The 24678-nt window shown below is 38.9% G+C and overlaps 2 protein-coding genes and 1 long non-coding RNA gene across 6 annotated transcripts in view; 2 read left to right on the plus strand and 1 right to left on the minus strand.

The window, feature by feature from the left end:
- Nucleotides 1–10880, minus strand: part of hlcs (holocarboxylase synthetase (biotin-(proprionyl-CoA-carboxylase (ATP-hydrolysing)) ligase)) — a 28720-nt gene extending 17840 nt beyond the window's left edge. The window contains 4 exon segments of the mRNA XM_034607694.1: nt 1898–2934; nt 4305–4467; nt 4951–5091; nt 10448–10880. Of these exon segments, the coding sequence (XP_034463585.1) occupies nt 1898–2934; nt 4305–4467; nt 4951–5091; nt 10448–10705 (1599 nt within the window). The 5' untranslated portion in view covers nt 10706–10880.
- On the plus strand, nt 2607–23106 carry ska2 (spindle and kinetochore associated complex subunit 2). 4 transcript variants are annotated; one of them, XM_034607703.1, is made up of 7 exons: nt 2607–2616; nt 12212–12222; nt 15653–15896; nt 19403–19511; nt 20169–20345; nt 22656–22730; nt 22970–23106. In XM_034607703.1, exons 4-7 carry the CDS (start codon nt 19407–19409, stop codon nt 23012–23014), a joined length of 402 nt encoding a protein of 133 aa, XP_034463594.1. In that variant the 5' UTR covers nt 2607–2616; nt 12212–12222; nt 15653–15896; nt 19403–19406; the 3' UTR covers nt 23015–23106. The 4 variants fall into 4 exon arrangements, with proteins under 4 accessions (XP_034463594.1, XP_034463591.1, XP_034463593.1 ...); XM_034607700.1 differs by having other exon boundaries at nt 19419–19511; XM_034607702.1 differs by having other exon boundaries at nt 19419–19511; nt 22973–23106.
- LOC117774949 lies at nt 7590–24295 on the plus strand. Its single transcript, XR_004616141.1, has 3 exons — nt 7590–7599; nt 9780–9781; nt 24115–24295. It is a non-coding gene; the product is annotated as an uncharacterized LOC117774949 (long non-coding RNA).
- The last annotated feature ends 383 nt before the right edge of the window (nt 24296–24678 follow it).

Raw genomic sequence — 24678 nt, forward strand, 5'->3', positions numbered from 1 at the left:
CTAAAACAAACGGACCATTTCCAGCATGTGAGAAAGTGTCTCACACAGACAAGAGAAACTTTCACACTCCATGACAGGAGTTATGTGAAAACAGATTCACCCTGCTCTTTAGTCAACCATGCTGTAGCTACCGATACAGATCATTAACAAAATGATTTATCTGCGTCGTATTTTTGTTTTAGGTGTACCAGTTATTTAACCACAACAAAAATAATAATTTCTTTGACTTATATTCGTATGGTTTTCCACCAAAAGAGCACATCACAACAGACACATCCAACACAGGACAGAGACACAGGATGCAGGACTGACCCTGAACCCACAGTCTCAGTGGAAACACATTTCAGCCATCACATGGTACATGTTGGCACACAGGTGTCCTACTGATCATCTACCAAATCTGTGGGCACACAGTTTTTACACAGAACACTGAAAGCACATGTGAGAAGTAAAGGTGTGTTTGTCATATGGTCACTAAAATAGTTTGAATTACTACTGAAGTTAAAAAATGACATAATTAGTTTATAAAATAAATATTTATAGCAGTTGACCATTCACAAGAGACTGGACCTGCTGGCCAATCACAGCAGACTGGGCTTTCTTGCGATGGGGTGCAGGAGCGGAATCTGAGCGTTAAAGGACGAGTATGAAAAAACTAAAGTGTTTTCTGAACATTGGAGCCTGCAAACCTTTTCAAGTAGTGACTAGGGTTGTGCGATATTAGAAAAAAATGTGATATCGATAATGTTGTTTAATATCGCGATGATGATATGACTTGCGATAATAAACATAAACAGGCCCTGGCTATGGACGCAGAGCCCACAGACAGCTCCACAGTTGGGTGAAGGCGCGAAGCCCGGTCACAGTGCCACCAAGTCCGGGGCAGACACCAGGGAGCCATACACAGCTCCACTAAGTCCACTTACAGTGTTAATGTGGGTCTTTTCTTACCTGTTTGGACCATGAAAAGTTATTTGTTTACAGTCTTAAGCGGGATTTGACAGAGCTGCGTCGCTCCGTTTTCTCTCTATTCTCTTCTTATTATCTAATTCCGACAATGATTCACTGACAGAAAAACCCGTCAATGATCTGAATGTCTTTCATTTATCATCTAAAGTGGCCAAATATATTGACATGCAGAGTGTGAATGCGTGGCGCATGGATCATCATTATCGATAACACTCGATAACGTGAGTTCGCACATCGTTAAAACAAAAATTAAGATATTATCGTAGACGATATATATCGCACACCCCTAGTAAAAATATGAACCCAGAAAAAGGGGAATAATAGGTCCCCTTTAAACATTTTTCCAATCAAATCCCAATAGACACCTACAGGCCAGCTTTGGAAATCATATATTAAATCCTGAATAATATTCTGCCAGAAACACCAATAATGTGTTCCTCCAACCCAGGTGGAAGAGAATTTCACCAAAGTTGGTACATATGTTCTGGTGCGATCCTAAATAATATTTGGAAATACTATGTTGATTGTTAGAGTGGGTATGGCGTATTAATCAATACCTGCCATCTTATTCCATAGCTCAATTTGCTTTATGAATTTTAAATGTATTACTTTTATTGTAAAACACCAAATTTGGTATGCATTCTTGGAGGAATTAGATACACATCTCTTGAGCCATAGGGGGCACCACAAATACCAAAACTGTATACCTCAAACCACAGGTCAGAATTTCAAGTGCTGACCAAAATCATAAATCAATAAATTAAGTGACATATTAATGTGTGCAAATGGGCGGGGCCTATCATGTCTTTCATCATAACAATAATTTTTTAAAAAAGAAAAATTAATTTAGAATCTTCAATATTTTTTGTCATGTTTATCTTTGTAAACTTCTACAATCATCACTTTGAGTAATGTCAAATGTATTTACCTGACAAAGGACAGCTTGCCCACCATCTTGTTCATGGGTAATTCTGACGATTACCATATCCCTCTGATGAGGGACCTCCCCTTTCAGCTCTCCCCAAAGCTCCACTTCCCCTCCTCCCTGAATATCCCTGACATAGAAGTTCCCACTCGCCAACACGCTCAGTTCCAGCTCTGTGCTGTCTTCCTTAATGAAGTTCAGCCTGCTGACCATTCTTTGCCTCTCCCTGACTTCCAGACAAAGGCCTGCAGGGCACAGGGTAGATGTAAGCCCCAAGACCCTGCCACCCTGGCTAAGGTAGGTGAGAAAGCGGGTCTGAAGTTGGGGGGTCAGGGCTTCCTCTTCTGCCACAACCAGGAGCCTGGTGTTGTCCATCCATGGATGGCTCAGCGCCTGCTGTGGTTGGAGATGATATATTACATGGTTTTCCATGTCTATACACTCTGATAAAAGTTGGCAAACAGTTTGAAAACGCTCCTGGCAACCATCCGTGTACACCAGAACATTTGGTGGTTTGTTATTACAGTCAAAACCCCCACTTTGACCAAAAAAGCCTCCAGTGTCTTGGTGATGTTCATCCAAAGTCTTAGCTCTACTATCCAGCTCAACTGAGTTATCATCAGGAAGGTCTGGAATGTTCTCCGCTGATGCATATTTAACAGAGATGATGGTGCTGTTTTCCAACTGCAAACATTCATGGCAGCTGGACAGGTGGAGGTGGTGTCCATGGCTCTCCATATGATGATTATTCCCCATGGAATGATCTTCAGAGTCACCAACCAGTCTTATATCCTGGGTACCTTGGAGTGGCTCTGACCCTCTTCGTTCCTCAGTCCTCCTCTTTGCCTGTGGAGTGAGGAGAAGGCTGCCTTTATGGCTCTGTGTGTGCCGGTGGTCAGCTAATAGGTTACAGGGTAAAGGTTCAACAACACCCTCTTTAGTCTGGGTACAACAGAGCCATTGAGATGTCACAGTCTTTGGGCTCTGTGGACATTGTTTCTCCAACAGCTCACTGAGAGTAGATTCTTGGAGGACAACAGCTAAAGGAATGTCACAAAAATAGTAAAAATATTAATTATCAGTGGAGTCTGACTTACAATTCGTACATGAAAACATATTACAAGTATTTCTTTTGACAAGGTCTTAGGGTAAGGATAAACCCTAGCCCCCCTAACCAATTGATTATATATTGGTAAATTAGTTATGAATATACCTCCAACTGAATTAAGTAATTTTTCAACCAACTGGGTAGAGCAAGAAATTGCTCAGGGGTGGGTACCGAAATCTGTACTTTAAGGGTACGGACCAGGAACGATTTACTTTAAATCAATCTCTGCCAAATTTCTGTACATGCGAGCGCATCTGGGTGAGAGATTATGTATACATGAGTGAGAGTAAAAGAGAGAGTCTAGTTAGATAAAGAGAGAGAGTAAGACCATGTCACTCAACTCTGGAACGGGATCAAGCAGAGCTAATTTCTGATCAGTGCACACAGTCAAAACAATGGCGAGTCAAAGCGTTCTCAAGTGTGGTTACACTTTATGAAAATTTACACAGACAAAGCTCAATGCAATATTTGTAAAGCAAAATGCAAAGCTGGCAAAAAGAGTTTCAGGGGTACACAGTGATGCAGCCAAATCCAATCCACTTGAAGTAACTGGGCTAGGCTAAAAACATGGTGTTAATGACTCAGAGTTGAATTTGAATGTCAGGGCTTACGGACACTTGGAAGAAAACACAGGAGAAGTATGGAGGCATTTAATGTTTTTTTCTGTTGTTTTTTTCGTTGAAAGAAACGGTCCCCATTTACTTCAATTGTATTGGATTTGGCTGCAATGCTGTTTATCCCTGAAACTCCAAAAGTGTTTTGTGGACTCAAATACTCCACCCACCCCTCCAAAGGCATAGTGGTGAAAAGATAATGAGTGAATTTGTTTTTCTCAATGAACTACCCCTTTAAGTAACGTTATGGCCGAAACTTAAATATGAAACCAATACAGTGGAAACGTTTTAGAATGATCATGTCTCCTCCTGGTGAAGGTCGGGCATTTTTGGGGTTATTCAGAGAAAGTAAAGTACCGGAAAAAAGTACTGTTGGATAGGGGTACTGAATACCAGATACCGGTTCCAGTTCAAATGTGAATGGTAACCAACCCTATCAATTAAATATGTGAACATTTTAGCAAACAGTTACCTATTTACACATCCTGCATAGACAAAGCATTATCACTCATCTGCGGTAATGATGAATTTTAGGAAAATATTGTGTCCCCTTTACAAAATAGAACGTAAAGTCATACATTAAATAATATGTATTTTGCAAGATATTAATACACAAATAATATGTTCTAAAGCATTATGAAAATTCGACAAATTATACAAATTTATGATAAAATGAAAGGCAACATACGGACTATCTTTGAAGGCAAAAGTCCATTGTCTAGCTGAAGGCAACCTTCTAGAAAAGCAACTCCCAGCCGACTGAAGTTATCGACAGTGGTCTGAGCCACCACCCTGAAGGGCTGGCCAGGGCTGCAGGCCAAAGGAAGACAATAATCGGACCACTTCAGCACCTGCACATAACACATACCACAAGTTAGCTCACACACTGCATTGTTCCATAGCACAGGAAAAGCCAAGTTTATTATGTCCTATTTACTGTACTGACGGGACTACATCACAGGAGTGATTTGTAAGTAAGCAATTAATTTCATGCTAGCAGCTGGCAGCATTCACACACAATTCTCCAGAAAATGCACCAGTCTTAGTCACTTTCACTTAGTTGTCCATAAATTAGCTGTAAGGACGGTACAGAATGTTTAATTCTGACTGGTAAAAGTAGACATTATATACCATTTAAAGTAAAGATAATAGTTGATAAAATTGGGGGGGGAAATACATAAATGTGAATACATACACTCAACTATATATATTACTGAATAATGAAATTGGGTGTTAAGGAATTGAGGTCAAACCCTGTCTGCTAAAGGTAAAGTTTGCTAAATAAGAATAATAGCTCTGCCAAGTTTACTTGTAAACTTATGCGTGGGGCCTACTTTCTTATTCGATGTGTGACGAGAATGGCAGCCCACTCTGTATCCTGTTGCTTCTATGATGAATGAAATATTCTCTATTTGTGGACCACGAACCAGAGAGGACCCCAACAGCACAGTCCATTTGCTGAGGTCATCACATGCCTGGGGACAGGACAGACATCAAAAAAGCTCATTAGACATTACAAGCACTGTTCTGTAGAACCTGTGTAGTATGATAAGAGTTTATAGAAACAAGTTAATATTCAGACTGCAGCAATTTTATGCAACTAAACAAATGATTGAAAATTATTTTTGAATGCAATTGTACACAATCATGTTCATTTTTAAGTTCAGAGAACAAAGGCATCAACATCCCCAGTATGACATCAGCTAGTTATACTACTCAACTAAACACTGCAAAACCTTATTCAGCATTCAGTATTTGCTATGAACCTAAGGGTCTGAAGTTGGGGTGTGCGATATTAGGAAAAAATGCGATATCGATAACGTTGTTTAATATCGCAATGATGATATGACTTGCGATAAATAAACATAATCAACCGCTCATAGTGATGAATCTGACCTGGGACAAACGTGATCACTAGAAGTTTCCACAGTAGAATTTAGTCGGAGGAGGCAGAGCAAGATTTGAGTTTAATTGGTAATTTTTGTCAATTCACACACATACTTTAACAAAATCCTCTTGAGCAGACCTGGGGCCTCATTTATAACCATTGTGTACGCACAAATCAGGTTCTGAAACTTGCGTACGCTACTTCTCACGCAAACGTTGGGATTTATAACAACAAACTTGACGGGAGAATGTGCGCACTTCAACACAAACTCTGACGCATGCGTATGAACATTTTGGAGACGGGAAAATGATGATGCAGACGTGAGGTGGTTAACTGAGGCAGATTATTGATCCACTTCATCATTAACATTAAAACCAACAGCGTAACTGTTCCATACGAACCTTCAATTCAAAAACATATAAAACAATTTACAGCAAATTACGTTCAGATACCATTAAACAACAGAGTTACAGAGCCGAGTCATTAATAGTTTTTAATAATATCTTCTAAAACTGTGCGTGTATCATCAACAAGTGTGTGTAAAATTGCTGCACTGTGCCATCAGGCACACAGAGCGCACTGGAGATCACTCACAAAAATAAAGAGAAACTATTCACTTTCAAACTTCTATTTCAAAATAATATCCCAGAGTGGAGGTTAGGATCCACTGATGTGTGAAGTAATCGGTCCGATTGCTCTTAATATAAAATACTGCGGTGACACGTAATGCTGCGTGATGGATGCTAGCGAATGGAAGGACGAGGAGGAAACGAGGGTTCAGCAATCACAAAGATTTTTGTCCCATGATGATGACTGATCAGCTGATATAGATTCTATAGATCTGTGATCTTGGATCTTAGAGTCCAGTATCACACAGATCGATCGACGGAACTGAAACATCCCAGAACAAACACAAGCATATAATAATAATTCAGTTAAATTCTATAGATTAAGGACATCACAGTTGTCTCTGAATTTAATAATCCTGCAGTTTTGGATGATTAAAATACAAACATGAGATACAACAAATTCCTTCATATTCTGATAGTGTGAAGTGATTTTTGCTTTGCCTCCACCTTTGAATTAGATATTTTTTTATTACAGGCTCAATTCTCTCTATTGTCCTCACTATCACTCACTGTATTATCCGCAGCAGCAGCAGTGTATCAGTGCATTTTCTTTATTAATTACATCCCTGCTGTGGCAACCAAAGGAAATCTGTCTTTCTTCACCTCCACCTCACTAACAAACACCTTGATGTCAGTGTAAGAGAGTTTTGCTTCTTCTTCTCATTGCTTGATGCCATGAAACTCATTGTTCAGGAGGATAATTAAATTTCATGAGGTGCTTTTCATTGACCATTTATGGTTGAAAGTGGGAGTGTAGAGGGTGGACTTTGAGGCAGATCCACCTACGTATGTTTCCAGGTGGAGTGTGATTTATAAAGTGAACATTGTGTTCAAGTGTGCGTGCGCACGGTTTTATAAATCTGATTTTGGGGTTTTGGGGCTTTTGTACACTTTTAGTATGAATCCTACGCAATGTTTTAGAAATGATACCTCTGGGCATTGTACAGTGGGCCACATCCAGTCCTTTGGCTGTCCCTGACCAGCCTGTGTGAGGTCAAGAGGAAATTAGGAATCAAACTTTAAAAAGTGCACATCATGCACAGAATACAACTACATTCCTTTATTTTGAAGGCGACTTTTGTTTTTTATGAACGTGCATTCTGAATGCAAGCAAGCGTATGCTGCTTCACTGAAATGTTTTGGCAAACAGTTTAGGAACACTGTGAGTTAGCCGTTGGCCCTCAAAAAAGATTGATGCAGAATGTAGAGTTTTTAGCAAAACATGAACTTCTAAGTATTTATTTACCGAAGTCAAGGGTAAAGATGTGTGCTTAGTTTGTGGAGAACAGATGGCTGTGTTTAAGATTAACAATTTGAATCGCCATCTTAGATCTTGCATTTGCTGTTGATGTCACTGCACTAACCAATGAACTATATACCAAACTGCAAGGCAAGGGCCTATTTGCACATGAAATGTACAGCTTAGTGAAGGCTTTCATGAGAAAGTTGCAGTTTCGTTCAAGCCAGTTGGAGGGTAACATTGTTAACCGCATGCCAACACTGAAAGAAGCCACACCATCAGCTGATCACCTACGCAGGTACTGATCCATGTTAGGGGCACTGCATGGTGTTTTCAAGGCAATTTCAAGACTTCAAAACAGTTGAGAGTGAAATGCACATGATATCTTCTCCCTTCACGTGCAGTGTGGATAATGCACCCAGTGATGTTCAGCTCGAACTCATTGCATGTTAATGAAGAAGTGTATCGGTAAACAGTTAAACTTACGACTGTCTTCATTGGCAACAGTTTAACTTGGTGTTTAGTGAGTTTCTATACACCCTTCACGAGAACACTAAAATAACATAATAGGTACCAAACAGTACTGAAGTTTACTTTGTGTTCATTTGATTCACTCCAGAGTTTGAGAAACGTATTTAAAAAGACATTGAAAAAACAAAGAGACGAGACATAACGTGAAGCACACAGCCAGAACATCAGGGTTAAAGTGACTGGAACAAACCGGATTCATGAACCGACATCGATTGTAACTAAACACATGCGTTTTTGTTTAAATGAAGCTCGACTGAGACAGGGAGACGCAGACACGAACACACACACACATACACAATCTTGCAGACAGGAGAGAAGTTCATATATGGAAACCCCAAGGTATGAAGTATCTCGGAAAAGATATTAGATTTCCAATTAGTAAGATATTTGAATTAAACAGCCCTAGCAATCTAAAAGCACTGAGAGAGGACATAAGGAAATTGACAGTCCACCCTTTGTCACTGTGGGGTAGAGCTGATGTGATAAAAATGAATTATCTGTCCAGACTTCTTTCTTATATCAGCCATATCATTAAAGTTTCCCCAGAAATGGTTTCAGGAAATTGACAAATTATTTATGAGCTTTCTATTGCAGGATAAGAAGCCTAGAGTTATATTCTTATATATTATAAGAAAATGGCCATGCCTAGAAGTAGGGATGTCACGATATGATATTTTGGTGCCACAATTATAGTCAGAGGAAATATCACGGTTTCAAGGTTTTCACGATACTATAGAAGGAAAAAGACACACAAGCAATAAATAGCTAATATAAAGCTAATAATATAGCTAATGAACTAAAATATTAACTATATCAACTATATCGTAACTTTGGCTATTTTAAAGTAATTTATGTAAGCTATTTTATTTAGTTGCCTTTTTGTGGAAGGTTGGTCAGTGAATTTGTGTTTCCTTTCATCATAAGCAGTCTGTATGGGACCTTTATTATGAAGGCTCACCAACGGAAGTGGTTCTGTTTTGGGAAAGTATTGTCCTGGCTCAAGTACACATTCTTGGTGGCCTTATTATACTATTACCTCTCAGTATGAATTACCTCTCAGTATGAATTAAACTCTCGGCTACATTTATAATGGTTAATAGGAAGAGAGATAGTGACAGAGAGAGGGGGTGTGTCAGCCACTCCTTTGGAGCTGGTAAGAAACCGAAAGTAAACAAGGATTTCTCCACTCGCTTTGAACTCCTCCGATGGACACCATAGTTGGAGATCGTAGCTTTTACAATTCATACAGTTATGAAACCATGACGTTATGAAACCGCGGTTAACGTAAAATAGTAAAATCGGTTTATTGCAACACACCTACCTAGAAGGAAGGATGGTCCGGCTGTTCCTGATGTCCATCTTTAATACTTCTTAGCATACAATGCAAGATTCTCACTGTTATAGGCATATAAAAATTCAAATTTGGGCTGCACAACTTATCAAAAACCTATCGTTATCTTAATATTAACATGCGTGATATACGTATCGCAAAAGACTGCGATAAATGGTGTTACATTCGCCATGCATTCACGCTCTGCATGTCAATATATTTGGCCAATCAGATCGAGCCCTGTTGCCCTAGATAATGAATTAAAGATATTCAGATCATTGACACATTTTTCAACAAAGAAACATTGTCGGAAGAAGATAATAAGAAAAGAAAGAGAGAAAACTGAGATTTGACGGAGCCACTTCCTCCAGAATTTATCCGCCTCCTTCCGACTAAAATTGTACTGTGGAAAAACTATTAGTGATTACGTTTGTTTATCACTATGAGAAGTTGATTATATAAAATAATTGTGTAGCTTTTTTATGATGTACATATTTCTCTTTCTCACTAGTAATGGATTGTAAAATAAGACTTACATGCATCAGATGTGCAAAAGCAGCTGTATGAAATGAATGGCAGGTGTTCCGTAGTGAATACATACTGTAGGGCTCATATTTGACCCATGTGTGTAACTTGATGTAGAAACACAAAATGTATGTTTGTTCATAAAGTAAGAAAGGAAAAAGGAAAATAATGGTTTGTGGTCATTATAAACAAGATATTTAATCAATTCCTGGAATATTAAATGATAAAATACAACTATTTCAAAGATATAGCAAAGTAACAATCAGCCATGCATGAAATAACAAAGGGAATGAATACGGGTCAATTTTTTACCCATGTTGTTCATTGGAAGGGTGGTGCTACAAAAAATGTTTTTATCCAAAAAGAAAGGAAAATTTAAAATAAGGATTTGTGATGATCAAAAACAAATACCTGAAATACTTAATGATGCAATTAATTTACTGCAAAGATATAAAAAAAAAATTTTTGCCGCTCCACCTATCCGTACCACTCTACCGTAAAGGCACAAATAGACGTGCAATACATGAGGGCTCACTTTACTGCGGTACGTATTCCATCGGGGTCAAAGAACGTTGGTTAGCAAAGGAGATTATTTGGACTTTACGAACGCACCCCAGTATCCAGTTACCATTGATTCTATCCATGTTAAATCATGTAATTTGACTGAACGTTAGCTAAGGTATCACACCTGAGGATCCGTGAGATAGACAGCCTTGTCTCCCAGCTGAAGGAAGACAATGTCCTCGGGTGGAAGTGAGCCGAGATACCGCCGTGCATCTGCTTGGACTCCAGCTGGCGTTGCTGTGGCTGGAGCTGATGGCGAGCTGGAGCAGAAGCTGAAGCTAAAGCTGCTGCCTTTTAGTCTGGAAAGACTGTTGCGGATCAGAACCGAGTAGCACTTGTGAAACCGCACCCACATGTAGACGTAGCACAAGGTTATTAACATCTTAACCAGCAAACAGGGAGGGAGCCATTGTGTCTGTTATTGATGCGTCAATTAAAATTATTCCCAAATGACAAAACGCTGCAAAGGTATTCAGCTGTCAAATCTTCGAAGACGGGTTGACCGCAAGCAATGACTAGACAATCACTTCCGGTGTACGCGGAAGTGCGCTACTTTTTTTTCTTCTTCTTCTTCTTCTTCTTCTTCTTCTTCTTGTTGTGGTGTTTATTGGCGGTTGGAAAACCTTCTTATAGGCGCATCACCGCCACCTTCTGGACTGGAGTCTTTCATTCCTGATACTAATTCCCTTCTTTGTTCATTATATTTGTTAAACTCTATCAATACATGAGAGTTTCCAGTTGTTTGCAGTGTTCGCAGAGTCCAGTTGGGTGCTTGCCAATGTGAATAATTTAATCTTGTGTGACCAATTCTCAGACAGGTAACAACTTTCTCTCATCTGCTCCTCTCACCAGTGCCTACATGTGTGTTTGAATTTAAATCTCTGCACCATACTACTCCGCCTTCGAACAGTGCACTTGTCAGTCTATTACATGGATTATAATAGTTCTCTATCTCTAAGCTGTCTGTTCCCTAACATTGTACCTCATCCCACTCCTCACAAAAGTTGCAACCCCTCAACCCTTTCCAGTTTTCCTATCATACCTGATTGTTGTATATACATGTATAACAAAATGTCTCTTGTATGCATATTATATGTGGTTTGTCTGATTATTTTGACTCAAACTTTAAAAAATATTTATTAAGTTTGGCAATTAGGCTTCTAGCATTCCACTGCAAAAATAATTAATTCCATTAAGAGCCACCTATCCATGCCTGAGAGTTTCCTCCACTTAACTTTCTTTCTACTTCTTCCCAACTTAGTTCTTTCATTCCAAGGTATTTCTCGGCTGCCTTTACAATGATCTTGATTTTCTCTGTTTTCTTACCTGATAAATGTATCACCTCTACCATAACCAGGACAAAGTCATTTTTGCCCACAATGAGTGTATCTTTTTTTGCAGGAATTTCACATCCCCCACAGGTGGCGTTGCTGTTCCTTGTCACCTCTGTTTTAGAGACACCTATCTGTGTGGGCACTTTCTTCACTGCCTCAGCATATGAGAGCCCCAGCAACATTTTAACTCTTTGCACCTCTGCTGCTTTCCTGGAAAGGCTGAGCTGTCTTCTCCTCTGCAGTTACAACATTTAATCTTTGCTCACATATCCTGTACTCATGATCACCTGCACATCTACCAAATCTCTGTTTGCCTTTGCAGATTGCTGCTATGTGGCCAAATTTTTGGCACTTAGATCATCGCAGTGGGGGAGAAATATAGGCCTTTAGCTCATAGCTCATATAACCCAGAAACACTTCGTCTGGCAGTCTGGTCTCCTCAAATTTGATCATAACAAACAGGCTATCGCATTTGTCTCCATACCTGTTTGTTTTGAGAAGTTTTACATCAATTACTTTGGCTCCTTCCAAGTTATCTTTAATTTGGTCAACAGGCCTTCCAGCAGTTTATTTAAAGATTTCGTTAGTTGAATTGGGTTCCACTCACCAAACGATGCTCCCTCATGAGAGAGTTTAATAAACACTTAATATTCATCTCGCAGTCTTGATGTTTCACTTATTTATTATAGAATAACATAATACTTTGTCATGGAATCGCACATTTGGCGGCCTAAACATGCATAAGTTTTGCTGAAACTTTGCACAAAATTTAGATGTATGAGAAATGTATGTGTCCAAAGGTTTTCACGCATGGGCGTGCCCAATTGCCACCCTAAAGTGCAGCCCCTGCTGCACGTTTTACCAAAATGCATGAAAATCCTTGGGCATATGTATCATGCCTTGACGTACAAAAAAGTCTAGAGGAAGTAAGCCATTTTGAATTAAGTGGTCATCTTTGGCGATTCACACACATCATACATTAGTGCAATCTAAACATCTTGATGATGAAAAATTTAACTCTTTGTGAGCGTTTGACCAAGGTCGTGTCCGTGGCGTTGAATTTTAATGTTTCACTGGGAAACAGGAAGTTGTTGTCACTTCAGTGTACATTTACATCTGATCTGCACCAAACTTCATGTTTGATAAATGTCCCGGCCTGAAAACATCTATATGACATTTTTTCAGTCAGACATGACATGTTTTGTGAATACTGTGATGTAGTCCTAGCAGGTTGAACACATCCAGCTGAAATATGGTCAGAAGACAATTAAGACATGGTAGATCATTGTTGGTTATGAATGTTGTGTGTTTTTGTTAACTGCTTTTGCTGTGGCCATGCACTGAATCTTGATTTGTACATTTTACAATTGATCACATTTTTTGGGGGGGCTTAACATGCTCAAAATGTCACGAAACTCCTCATTTTGAATGTAATGTAAATTTTTTGCTTGTTTTTTGCCATTTTCATGCATTGTTCTTTAACAAACTCCTCCTAGATGATTAATCAGATTGCCTTTATAGTGGGTCAGTGTAACTTCAAGATGAAAAGTTGTAAACTTCATGAGGTTTTGTTGAATGGCGTGTCCGAGGCGTGACGGGTCACACGGCTGTTTGTGTGTCGCAGATTCTCAGTTGTCTAATGTTCATGTAGCTCAATCAATCAATCAATCAAATTTCTATTGGTATAGCCCATATTCACAAATCACAATTTGTCTCATAGGGCTTTAACAAGGTGTGACATCCTCTGCCCTTAACCCTCAACAAGAGTAAGGAAAAACTACTAAAAACCCTTTTAACAGGGTAAAAAGAAGGTAGAAACCTCAGAGAGAGCCACATGTGAGCCACATGTGGATCCCTCTCCCAGGACGGACAGAAGTGCAATATATGTCAAGTGTAAAGGAGAACATCAGAAAGATAAGGGTTTTAGCAGCATTGATAAGAATAAACATTTTGAAGCATAACTGAAGGTCAATGAAGCTGAGCCTTCATCATTAACATTAAAACCGTTAGGGTAAAACAGTGTTATTTGTGCGCGACAAAACCATAAGGACCTTCAATTGAAAAAGATACAAAAGAACTTACAGTAAACTATGTTCAGATACCATTTAACAACAGAGTTACAGAGCCAAGTCATTAATAGTTTGTAATAATGACTTCTATCACTGTGCGTGTATCATCAAGGACGAGTGTGTGTAAAATCGCTGAGGTGAACGTGACTGTGCCATAAGGCGCACATAGCTCACTGGAGATCACTCACAAAAATAAAGAGAAACTATTCACTTTCAAACTTCTATTACCAAATAATATCCCAGAGTGGGGGTTAGGATCCACTGATGTGTGAAGTAATCGGTCCGATTGCTCTAAATATATAAATACTGCTGTGACATTGCATAATGCTGCGTGATGGATGCTAGCGAATGAAAGGATGAGGAGGAAACAAGTTCTTAGTGATCACAAAGATTTTTTGTCCCATGATGATGACTTATAGATCTGAATCTGTGATCTTGGATCTTTGAGTCCAGTATTACACAGATTGACCGAGGAACCCAAACATCCCAGTACAAACACAAGCATATAATAATAATTATGCTAAATTCTATAGATTGAGGACATCACAGTTGTCTCTGAATTTAATAATCCTGCAGTTTTGGATGATTAAAATACGAACAGGCGATACAACAAGTTCCCTCACATTCAGACAGTGTGAAGCGATTCATTTGTTTACCTCCACCTTTGAATTTGATCTTTTTTTATTTCAGGCTCCGTTCTCTCTATCGTCTTCACTCTCACTCACTGTATTATCCACAGCAGCAGCAGAGTATCAGTGTATTTTCTTTATTAGTGACATCACTGCTGTCCCATTAAATCGCTCTTCACCTCCACCTCACTAACAAACACCTTGATGTCAGTGTCAGAAAGTTTTGCTTCCTCTTCTCATCACTTGATGCCATGATTCACCGTAGAAACCCATTGGTCAGCAGGATAATTTAATATTCATGAGGTGCTTTGCATTGACCATTTATGGTTGAAAGTGGGCGTGTATAGGGCGGGTTATGAGGCAGATCCAAGTAGGAATGTTTCCAGGTGGACTGTGATTTATAAATTGAACATTGCATTCAGGTGTGCGTGCACACGTTTTATAAATAAAAAATTTTAAAAAGCAATTTTCCGGCTTTTGTGTGCACGTACACTTTTAGTATGAATCCTACACACTGTTTTCTAAATTAGGCCCAAAAATCATTATTACTTACACTAAATTGGTTATGTACTGTTCATTAGTGACTACCCTACACTACACATTCATTTGTATAGTATACTATGAAACGGAAACATTTTTTTAAAATGCATGAGGAACATCATGAATTGACAGAGGAAGAAGGCCCACAGAGAATGGTTGTATATAGGGCCCAGAATCTTGTACCACGCCCCTGCCTGTAACACCTGGAAGGGGGGGGGGGGTTAACAGTTATTGCACTTTACTGACTGAAAATCAGGACCTCACAGACATGCCACTTTATTATTTTCCTGTGCAATACTTTTTGCAATAATATATTTTTTATTCAAAGTCTTTTCGACACACCACAATGTGTGATTGTTGCAAGTTGCTCTGTTACTGTTTATTTTTGTAATAAGGTAATTTTATACTAAACACAGCCTCAAATGTTTCATTTCATAAAGTGAAGTTAACATTGCTAATAACCAGTTGATATATTTATTGTAAATAACAGTAACAGTATTTCTTATCAGACAATATAAATCAATGTGCTATATTTAAATAATTAAATGTTACTAAATATATCTCGAATAATTAATCTTACAATTTTTACGAATCAGGCTAAGTAATTAAATTAAAGACCAAATCGCTCAGACCGGATGTGTTTACTCGATTTTATTTTGTATTTTTGCGTGCATTTCCTGTCCTGACGTTGGAGGTGTCCTGAGCGCGGGGAGTTGAGGGTGCAGTTCCCGTCCTGACAGTGGAAGTGTCTTCTGAGCAGAGTCTGCACCGGAAGCGACCTCCACAGGTCTGCAGTCAGACTCTTGGAGACACATTTAGTCAAACGCAACTACAGTCTGTGCTTGCGCCAGCTAGGCGCTTCATCTTTGCTACCATCATAAAATCCGGTTTCCGGTTCCTTCAGTAAACCTACGGCAGCAACGGCGCTCACACAGAACTGTCTCCAGTCAGGCTGAAAACTACTCATCATGGAGACAACAGTTGATAAGCTTGAGGCGATGGTGAGCGATGTGGAAATAACTCCATGTTCTGTTTTCTGAACTTGATTGTGTCCTTGTTAATTGATGAAAGAGGAAACCAGCTGCTCTTTAGTCATCGTAGAGTACAGGACACATTCCATGGCAGTCATGTGATCTTCTCTGTGTAACGTTATCAACACACACCTCAAACTCCACAGCGCCATTCAGCAGGCCCATGGTGCCTGAAGAGAATACACCAGTTGTTCCAACCTCCTTTATAACGCTTCAGTTGTAAGGACAACTCCGTTTATAGCGAGCTTCCTACGGTCCTCAGCTTTAAAATGAACTTCATTAAACACGTACATGGCTTTGATTTACCTGTAATGTAGCATCATAACAATATTAGTTCTGCATGTGGCTCTACGACGGTATGAGGGAGGTCAGAGATTAGTTGCCATTGTCAGAAAGCTCAAATGTCTTTCCTCGCTGTTGTAGCCTTTTAAAAAAAAAAACTATCTGTTGTCCAAGACACGTTCTAATCAAATATACCGTAGCTGTACTCCTTGTTGGAACCAGGAGCGAGCTGCTTTAGATCCTAATAGCGTTATGTATGTGCTGGTTTGTAAATAGAGGAGCAGGTAGACATTCTTATCCTCAGGTTCACTCAAAAGCTTTTTCAACAGTATCCCACTAACTGTGTCTGAGATTTGTACGCTTGATTCTAAGTAGAGTTTTAGTATGTACTGTGTTGACACTAGAAATGTGATCTATATTTGAGTCTGCTTTTGATGCACTGTTCTCTGACATGTAATGCACAAAGAAAATGGAGGAGTTACTCAGAGATGGAAAATGTTAAATATAATATTGGTGGTGGTAAAACGGCTCCAAACAATACAAGATGTTCATGTCTGTTTGCTGCAGGATTTGAATTGAATTATGTTTGCGTAAAAAGTCAACAAAATGTGCAGTTCACTTAAATATTTGCATAGCAATGTAGAATGTAACCTAAACCAAGACAAGGTCCACTGTGTGTCCAATGCCCCACTACATTGTACCACCGTGGCCCTGCTACAAAACCATTGAAGTGGTCAGAAGTTAAAAGTGGAGGAAAAGTTTTCAGCTATTTGCAGGTGCTCTGACTTTGTTGCACTACTGTATCAGACAGCTAGCAGTGCAATAGTATTGTCAAAGCATCTGAAAACAGCAGTGACCAGCTGCACTAACTACATGGTAGGATCTGACAGGATGTGTGACACCACACTTGGGCTCAGTAGTTTAATCTAGTTGTTGAAAATGGATAGTGCACAAATTTAGTCACTAATAACAGAGACATGCATCATTGTGCTGGCTACTTACCTACTCTGTTTTTCCTGCACTTGTATGCTAAGACAATCAGACTTGTTTAAAACTTCTTAAAACAATAATTAATCAATAACCATTGTGAAGGAGATTCCAGACAGTTTACGAAAGTAGGCCTGGTTTAACCCTGTGGACATTTTTGGGCTTTTTCATTTTTTAATAATTTTGGCAAAAAGTGTGTATTTTTTGTGAAATTCAAAGTTTTATGATTTGTCTTTTTTTTAACTGTATATAAAAAATACTACATTTTGGCACCTTTGTGGCAAAAATGGCCCCATTGAAACCCATTCTAACTTGTTTTTTTGATCCCACTGCCATTAGAACATAGAATCATGCATTACATGTTTGCATGCTTTCATTCTGAGGTCCTGGCTTCAAATTTATATTTTTTAATATTTACAATCATATTGACCCATTTCCTATATATGTCATAGGTGAAATACATACTATTTAATACATACTATTTCCTGGCCTCCTGTGGTGGCACTGTACTTGAACCCCAAATTGCTTCTTCTCATAGAGAAAGTGCTGCACATGAATCTTAAAAGGTTAAATTAATGAAAATTAATACATATTTGTATTCAGGACAGATGTTGGTTAAAAAAACAAAGCCATTAAAGGTGGAAAAAACTATTAACATATACTGTATAGTGCAGAGGTCTTCTACAGGGGGTCCGTGAAATTTTTGGTTGATTAGACAAATTTTTATATTTTTTAATTAAAAAAAAATCTCCAACCAATTTTTTTCCCACAAATTTTAATGTCTTTAAATACACATTAACATGAATCCAACATATTGTAGTGAACGGATAAATGGAGGCAGAAGACGTTATCTTTCAGTCAGCAATGCACACATTCAGCGACACACAATAATAAAAACATGAATATATGAACCTGTGTATTATTTGAATAGCTTAGTATTGAATGCACAATAACAGGGTAGCTATGTTTATACATGGCACTAGGCCCAGTTGAATATAAAACACAATTTTATACAATATATATAGTAGGGGGTCCCTGCTCCATCTCTCCATCAGTTTGGGGGTCCTTGGCCTGAAAAACGTTGAAGACCCCTGGTATAGTGTATTACAGCAGTTTTAGAGAGTGGACATTTTTGTCCACGTAGGCGCTGAGAAGGTAGTGTTTTTTGAATGTGACACTACACAAAATATAATAATGCATACAAATCATGTTGTTGCTAATCAATGACATATGCCAGGCTGTATTAACCCTCCAATTTCTTGTGTTTTATAATTTTTTTTGTAAAAAACTGGAATCACATTTTCAAGACTGGCATTTAAAGGATTAAAATACTGAAAATTAATTAATATTTGGTATTTATGATCAGGCAGCCCTAAGGGTTAACAGCTAATCTCAATATCACTTTTAACTACCCTCTATAGAGTTTAATCCAAGCCTCCAGTTTCCTAAAACACCACTGTAAACAATGGCAATAGTTGGCACCTTCGCCTGTATTAAAGCTTAACCCATTTTAACCATGGATTCTCTGATAACTTATATTGTGTTTTTAATACTCTGGTTCACATCACAACATAACACATGGAACAAATAACATCTACTGTAGGTTTCAGGAAGGATGGCAGCATTTTCTTGGTGCTATTTACTTTAACAAACAGTATTTTAGGTTTTAGATTAATTTTGTGTACATGAGCTGCATTTATGAGTCATATGGGGTATTTATCCTCTATATTTATTTGGTACGAAAATAAATGTTTATAACACTGTCTATTAAAAGTATATATTAGGTTTAAATATGCTTTATGGAATAATACAACTGTATATTAAAACAGAATTTTAAATCATTTAATTAAGGTTGGATTTACAGTGTTATATACTGATTCTCTGATCAGATAGTTCCTGATTTTTATAACACATATTTAGACACAGATTGATACAGACACAGAGAGGAGCAGTAAATTACTGACAGAGTCAGTAAAAACCGTAAAACATACCTTTTTTTCCTGTCCAGGTTTGAATGAAAAGACCCCAAATGACAACTGTAAGCGGACTACTTGATCACTATAACCAAATTATTTATTTTGGTTATAGTGAAACAACAGAATTTTGATCGATATAAGCAGTTCATAACTATTTGTGATCACTATATCCGGTTTCCACTGTGCTAGTAAAAAGTCCAGCACTATTTGAGCATATTGAATCATGTAAAGCTGAATGTCTTTGCAGTTTCTGAAGTCAGAGGCTGACCTGGAATACATTGAGAAACGGCTGAAGCTGGACTTCATCAACAGAACTGCAGAAAATGGATGTTCTGCTGAGGTAAATATTCAATAACCACCTACATTGATTATTCATGGTCAATATTTATGGCCAGTATTTGACTGCCATTGATATAGTCATGCAAACTGACAGTCACACAAGTCATTCCGGCAGGTTTTGCCGTTAGTCTACATGTTAAACAAGAGTCACTTCCCATTTCCCTCCCTAATCAAAAGTTTTAATTGAGTTTTGCAATTCATTAATAAACATAATGCAGCACACACACACAAAATATTTCAGTAAATAAATGGAGAACGGGAACTAGTAAAAAGGCAAAAAGACAAATAATATATTTTATCCTCTCAGAAAAAATAGTTACTCTCGCAGTGACCAAGGAAAACAAGTCAAAATTCTTGTTTGAATATAGGCTAATAAATAAAAGTTTATGCACTAATAAAAGTGCATTCCCAAGCAAAATGAAAGTAAGGACCTAATTCCTTTTTACATTTTAAAGTACCTGTAAATTTGTTGGAGTATATTTCAATTCTGATTGTCTTCATCACTATCAATATTGGTTTTGCCATATTTTCCAACTTCTCTAAATTTCAGATCACACACACTTTGTTTTTGACCACAGTTCTGTTATATCAAAGCAGCTGAGGCTGGATGCTAGAACAGTCAGTCTGTACAGGCTATTGATTGATCCTGTTCCTGCAGGAGAACCCGGCATTGATGCTGGAGAACCTGAGGGCCCTCAAGGCCAAACACACAGCGTTGTGCTCTGACGTGAAGGAGATCACAGCTGCACAGAAAGAATCCATGGACTCCATCAAAAACAATCTTGGCAATGTCATGAAGCTGATCCAACATTTACAACAGACCACTGATGTGAAGGTACCCACACAAACAGCACATTCAATGTTCAAACAAAAACCTTATGTTCATAGGTGAAACACTGTTTCAGTTGGGAAAATGTGTCAAAATTATCACGAGGACTCAGTCTCATGGTCAAATCACAGATTACATGTTGCAATTTTGGTGAAACATCCCCTGGGAGCCAAAGTCCATAATGTTCCTGCCATATCCCTTGCTTACAATATTTGGCAAAACTATGTTTAGCTTACTGCAGTTGAGTTAATAGCAATTAAATGCAAGTCACAATCTTGTCTTTAATTTTTTTAACTCAGCTTGGGACCTGACAGATTTTAGTTAAACAGGCCTCCACAACAGCGACACAGTTTTCAGTTCCGACGTAAACACATCATGGTGGTATGGACCGGCGCGGATGTATGACGTCATGAGGGCGACCAGGCACGCTGTGTTTATCAGACGTTTTATCGGCTATAATTTCCGTTTCCGATAAATAAATATTAATATAAAATTCCCATTATTAATATATATATTTCGCATCCCTAATTATATTTGCATAAAGATGCGTTCAGGGCAGGATCTTTATCACACATAAGAAGTTTGAAAGTGATTAGAGCAAAAACATCAATGTTACAGCTACTTGAGTTTGCATGGGTAGACATCTACATTCCCCGCCAGGCCATGGACACGCCCCCTGATGAAAACTCACAGGTTTCATTGTATGGCATCACCAACTCCTATACACAATTACACATGCATCGGTAAACAGGCTAGCCCGGGACACCAAAATGTAAAACATGACATTTCCTGTTACAGATATGGGGCGCCCTAAAATTATTATCAAATATTATCATATCGATCCGTTCAGGGCAGGACTTCTGTCGTAATTGTTAAGTTGGAGGCAGATTGGACAATTTACATGGACGTTATCAGAACTGGCTAAATGTAAAACACGACATTTCCTGATAGAGCTAGGGGGCGCTATGGCTATGACACATAGACAATTGGATGTGTTCATTTCAGGACTCTGACCAAGTGTGAGAAATTTGGGGCAGAATGTCTGTTACATGGCGAATCCTTGACGCCACGCCACAGAAACGCCATTCAACGAAAACTCAGTTTTCACAAGCCTTCATCATCATTGTCTTGACGCCACTTGGAGGATTACCTCAACTCTGTTTTCATGGCGCCACGCCACGGTCACATGTTATGACGAAAACTTTAACTTTTTATCTACATTAGGTTAAGATACTAACTGAATTTGAAGTTGATCTGATGAAAGCTCTAGGATTCAAAATGGCTGTGGTTGCGCCGCGGTTATGCTGTGTGTCGCGGTTGTCTGTTCACACTGGCTGCAGTTCCACTGTGGAGCTGCGACAGCCAGCGTGTTGTTTTAACATAGGGTTTACATTGAAAATGGCTATAAGTGTGTTTGTGTGTGTGAGAGGGACCGAGAGAGACTACTGCCCATCACCTCAAGTTGTTCTTCAGGTCTTCTAATATAACTACAGCCTTTCTGAGGTTTGTGGTGTGATTAATGTATTCCTTGAATAAAAGCAGTCCCATGTACTCAAATAAATACCAGTACTATACAGTGACACTATACAAACCAATAATGACCCTTTGATTGAGTGGAGGCAGGGCTGGCTTGGGGCCTGTGAGTGTAAACTCCACTCTGAGACTGAAAGGGGGGAGATGAGAGAGGTGGTATGACTCGATCAAATACACAGAGACAGAGCAGCTAAACGTCAGGCATGACCAAGGAAAGTTTTTAGTCGCACTAAAGTGGAAATACTGTCCTGAGCTCCATAAATCCACCCAGTAAGGTCCACTACTTTGCTGACAGCTTTCTCCAAAATGTATTGTTACTATACCATGCTATGAATTTTATTATTCAATATTTTATTTTATTATTATTATTATTATTGTCTTGTTCTGCTTACTTTCTGCCTCTCTTCTCATTATTATGCAAACACAGCCTGCACCCAGTTCAACCCCCGGCTTTAGAGATATGCTGTCATGTTACTGCAGGTCACAAAGAAACAAACGGTGGCTTCATTGCTGCTCTAAAAATGTTGAATTTTTTACCTTTTACATCATTTGTATATATATATATAATAATAATGGGCAAACCGTTTCAAAAGAGACATGTAGAATAAAGTGATTTTGATGACATATCACAATTTCCAACTTATAATATACTGGCACAAGCGTATGTCACATATCAGGGACGGGCAGAGACATTTTGGGGGGCAGGGGCTCAAGTGAGACACTCACACACACATTAGACTGCATCCGGTTACTGTTGACTGTGTCTTTGTTAATGTGCTGCAGGTTGAGCCACTGACGAAGTCAGAGCAAGAGGCGGCAGAGATCCTGGCTTCAGCTTTAAGTCAGACCACTACAGAAGTAAGTATGGAAAAGTCATTATCAGTGCAAAACATCTGTGCACCTTTGACAATGGATTTGTAGATGTAAAAAATAGTCACACTTGTAAATTCGTATTCACAGAGAAAAATAAAAAAAATACATTGTCTCCCACAAATACAACACAAAAATTACACATTCTCAAATTTGTCATTACAGGTTAACAAATCACATATTAAGAAACTCCTTCTCTCACATGTTTTTTTCTCTTTCTTTTCCAGCAGAAGTTCAGCGTGCCTTCACTTTTGCACCAAGGTTCTCAGTGAAAGTGGAACAAACTGATTTGTTTATCTGTAGAGCCTGGAGTAGGCTTTGTTGATTTGTAGATCACACATTAAATGAAATCTCAATAAAAAAAGTGTTTCTTTGAGTTTTAAAAGTGGTTGGCAAACCAGCTTCTCCAGAAATGATCCAAAGCCGATGTATGTGAAATCACACATTTTCAGAGTTTCTCCTACCAGCCCCCTGGTAAAATGGCCGTAGAATGTCCAAGTAAGCCCATGTGAGAAAACAGCCGGATGGTCAGAAGAATTCACAGCAAGCAAGTGGGCATAACATCCTAACACATGACAGACGCAAGCCTGAAAAATATAAACCAAAAAGAATACAAATGGAGAGCTGTTGGTGAATGTGAATGTGCTCCAAAAAAAACAGGTGAGATATACACTCACCGGCCACTTTATTAGGCACACCTGTTCAATTGCTTGTTAACACAAATAGCTAATCAGCCAATCACATGGCAGCAACTCAATGCATTTAGGCATCTAGACGTGGTGAAGACAACTTGCTGAAATTCAAACCGAGCATCAGAATGGGGAAGAAAGGGGATTTAAGTGACTTTGAACATGGCATGGTTGTTGGTGCCAGACGGGCTGGTCTGAGTATTTCAAAAACTGCTGATCTACTGGGATTTTCACGCACAACCATCTCTAGGGTTTACAGAGAATGGTCCGAAAAAGAGAAAATATCCGGTTGTGTGGACGAAAATGCCTTGTTGATGTCAGAGGTCAGAGGAGAATGGGCAGAGTCGTTCGAGATGATAGAAAGGCAACAGTAACTCAAATAACCACTTGTTACAACCAAGGTATGCAGAATACCATCTCTGAACGCACAACACGTCGAACCCTTGAAGCAGATGGGCTGCAGCAGCAGAAGACCACACCGGGTGCTACTCCTGTCAGCTAAGAACAGGAAACTGAGGATACAATTCGCACAGGCTCACCAAAATTGGACAATCGAAGATTGGAAAAATGTTGCCTGGTCTGATGAGTCTTGATTTCAGCTGTGACATTCAGATGGTAGGGTCAGAATTGAGCGTAAACAACATGAAAGCATGGATCCATCCTGCCTTGTATCAACGGTTCAGGCTGGTGGTGTAATGGTGTGGGGGATATTTTCTTGGCACACTTTGGGCCCCTTAGTACCAATTGAGCATTGTTTAAACGCCACGCCTTGTTGAATCTATGCTACGAAGAATTAAGGCAGTTCTGAAGGCAAAAGGGGGTCCAACCCGGTACTAGCAAGGTGTACCTAATAAAGTGGCCGGTGAGTGTATATTGAAAGCTTCCAATACTGAATGAGAGGAATTGCACATATTCAATTAAATTAACAAGGCATCTTCCAGTACAGCACATGTTTTACGAATGTGACTCCTGCACTTGCACAAAGACTTTTGCCAAGCCCTGATGTTTAGGTCACAAAAACCTAGAGCTTCTGGGAAGGGGGAAGCCTGTTCAGACAGCTTGTACTTATTCTCTTCATCAATCATGGGTGTTTTTAGATGCAATCTGCAATAAACCAATCAGATTACCATTTTCCATTCCCTTTGAAATTCAGGTGTGCTAGCACCTTGGCAGATTTGGCTTCATGCAAGAACCATCTGACAAACCATTTTGTTCTCAAGTTGTACATACAAGGAGGCCGCGTATAT

The sequence above is a fragment of the Hippoglossus hippoglossus genome, chromosome 14 (assembly GCF_009819705.1).
Source record: "Hippoglossus hippoglossus isolate fHipHip1 chromosome 14, fHipHip1.pri, whole genome shotgun sequence".
Classification (NCBI taxonomy): domain Eukaryota; kingdom Metazoa; phylum Chordata; class Actinopteri; order Pleuronectiformes; family Pleuronectidae; genus Hippoglossus; species Hippoglossus hippoglossus.

Bases quoted from the DNA above. Each gene is read 5' to 3' on its own strand.
- ska2 (XM_034607700.1), top strand. From the start codon at position 15,864: ATGGAGACAACAGTTGATAAGCTTGAGGCGATG. The intron at 20,346-22,655 runs GTACCCACACAA...AATGTGCTGCAG, and splicing joins AACAGACCACTGATGTGAAG to GTTGAGCCACTGACGAAGTC. The intron at 22,731-22,969 runs GTAAGTATGGAA...TTTCTTTTCCAG, and splicing joins TAAGTCAGACCACTACAGAA to CAGAAGTTCAGCGTGCCTTC.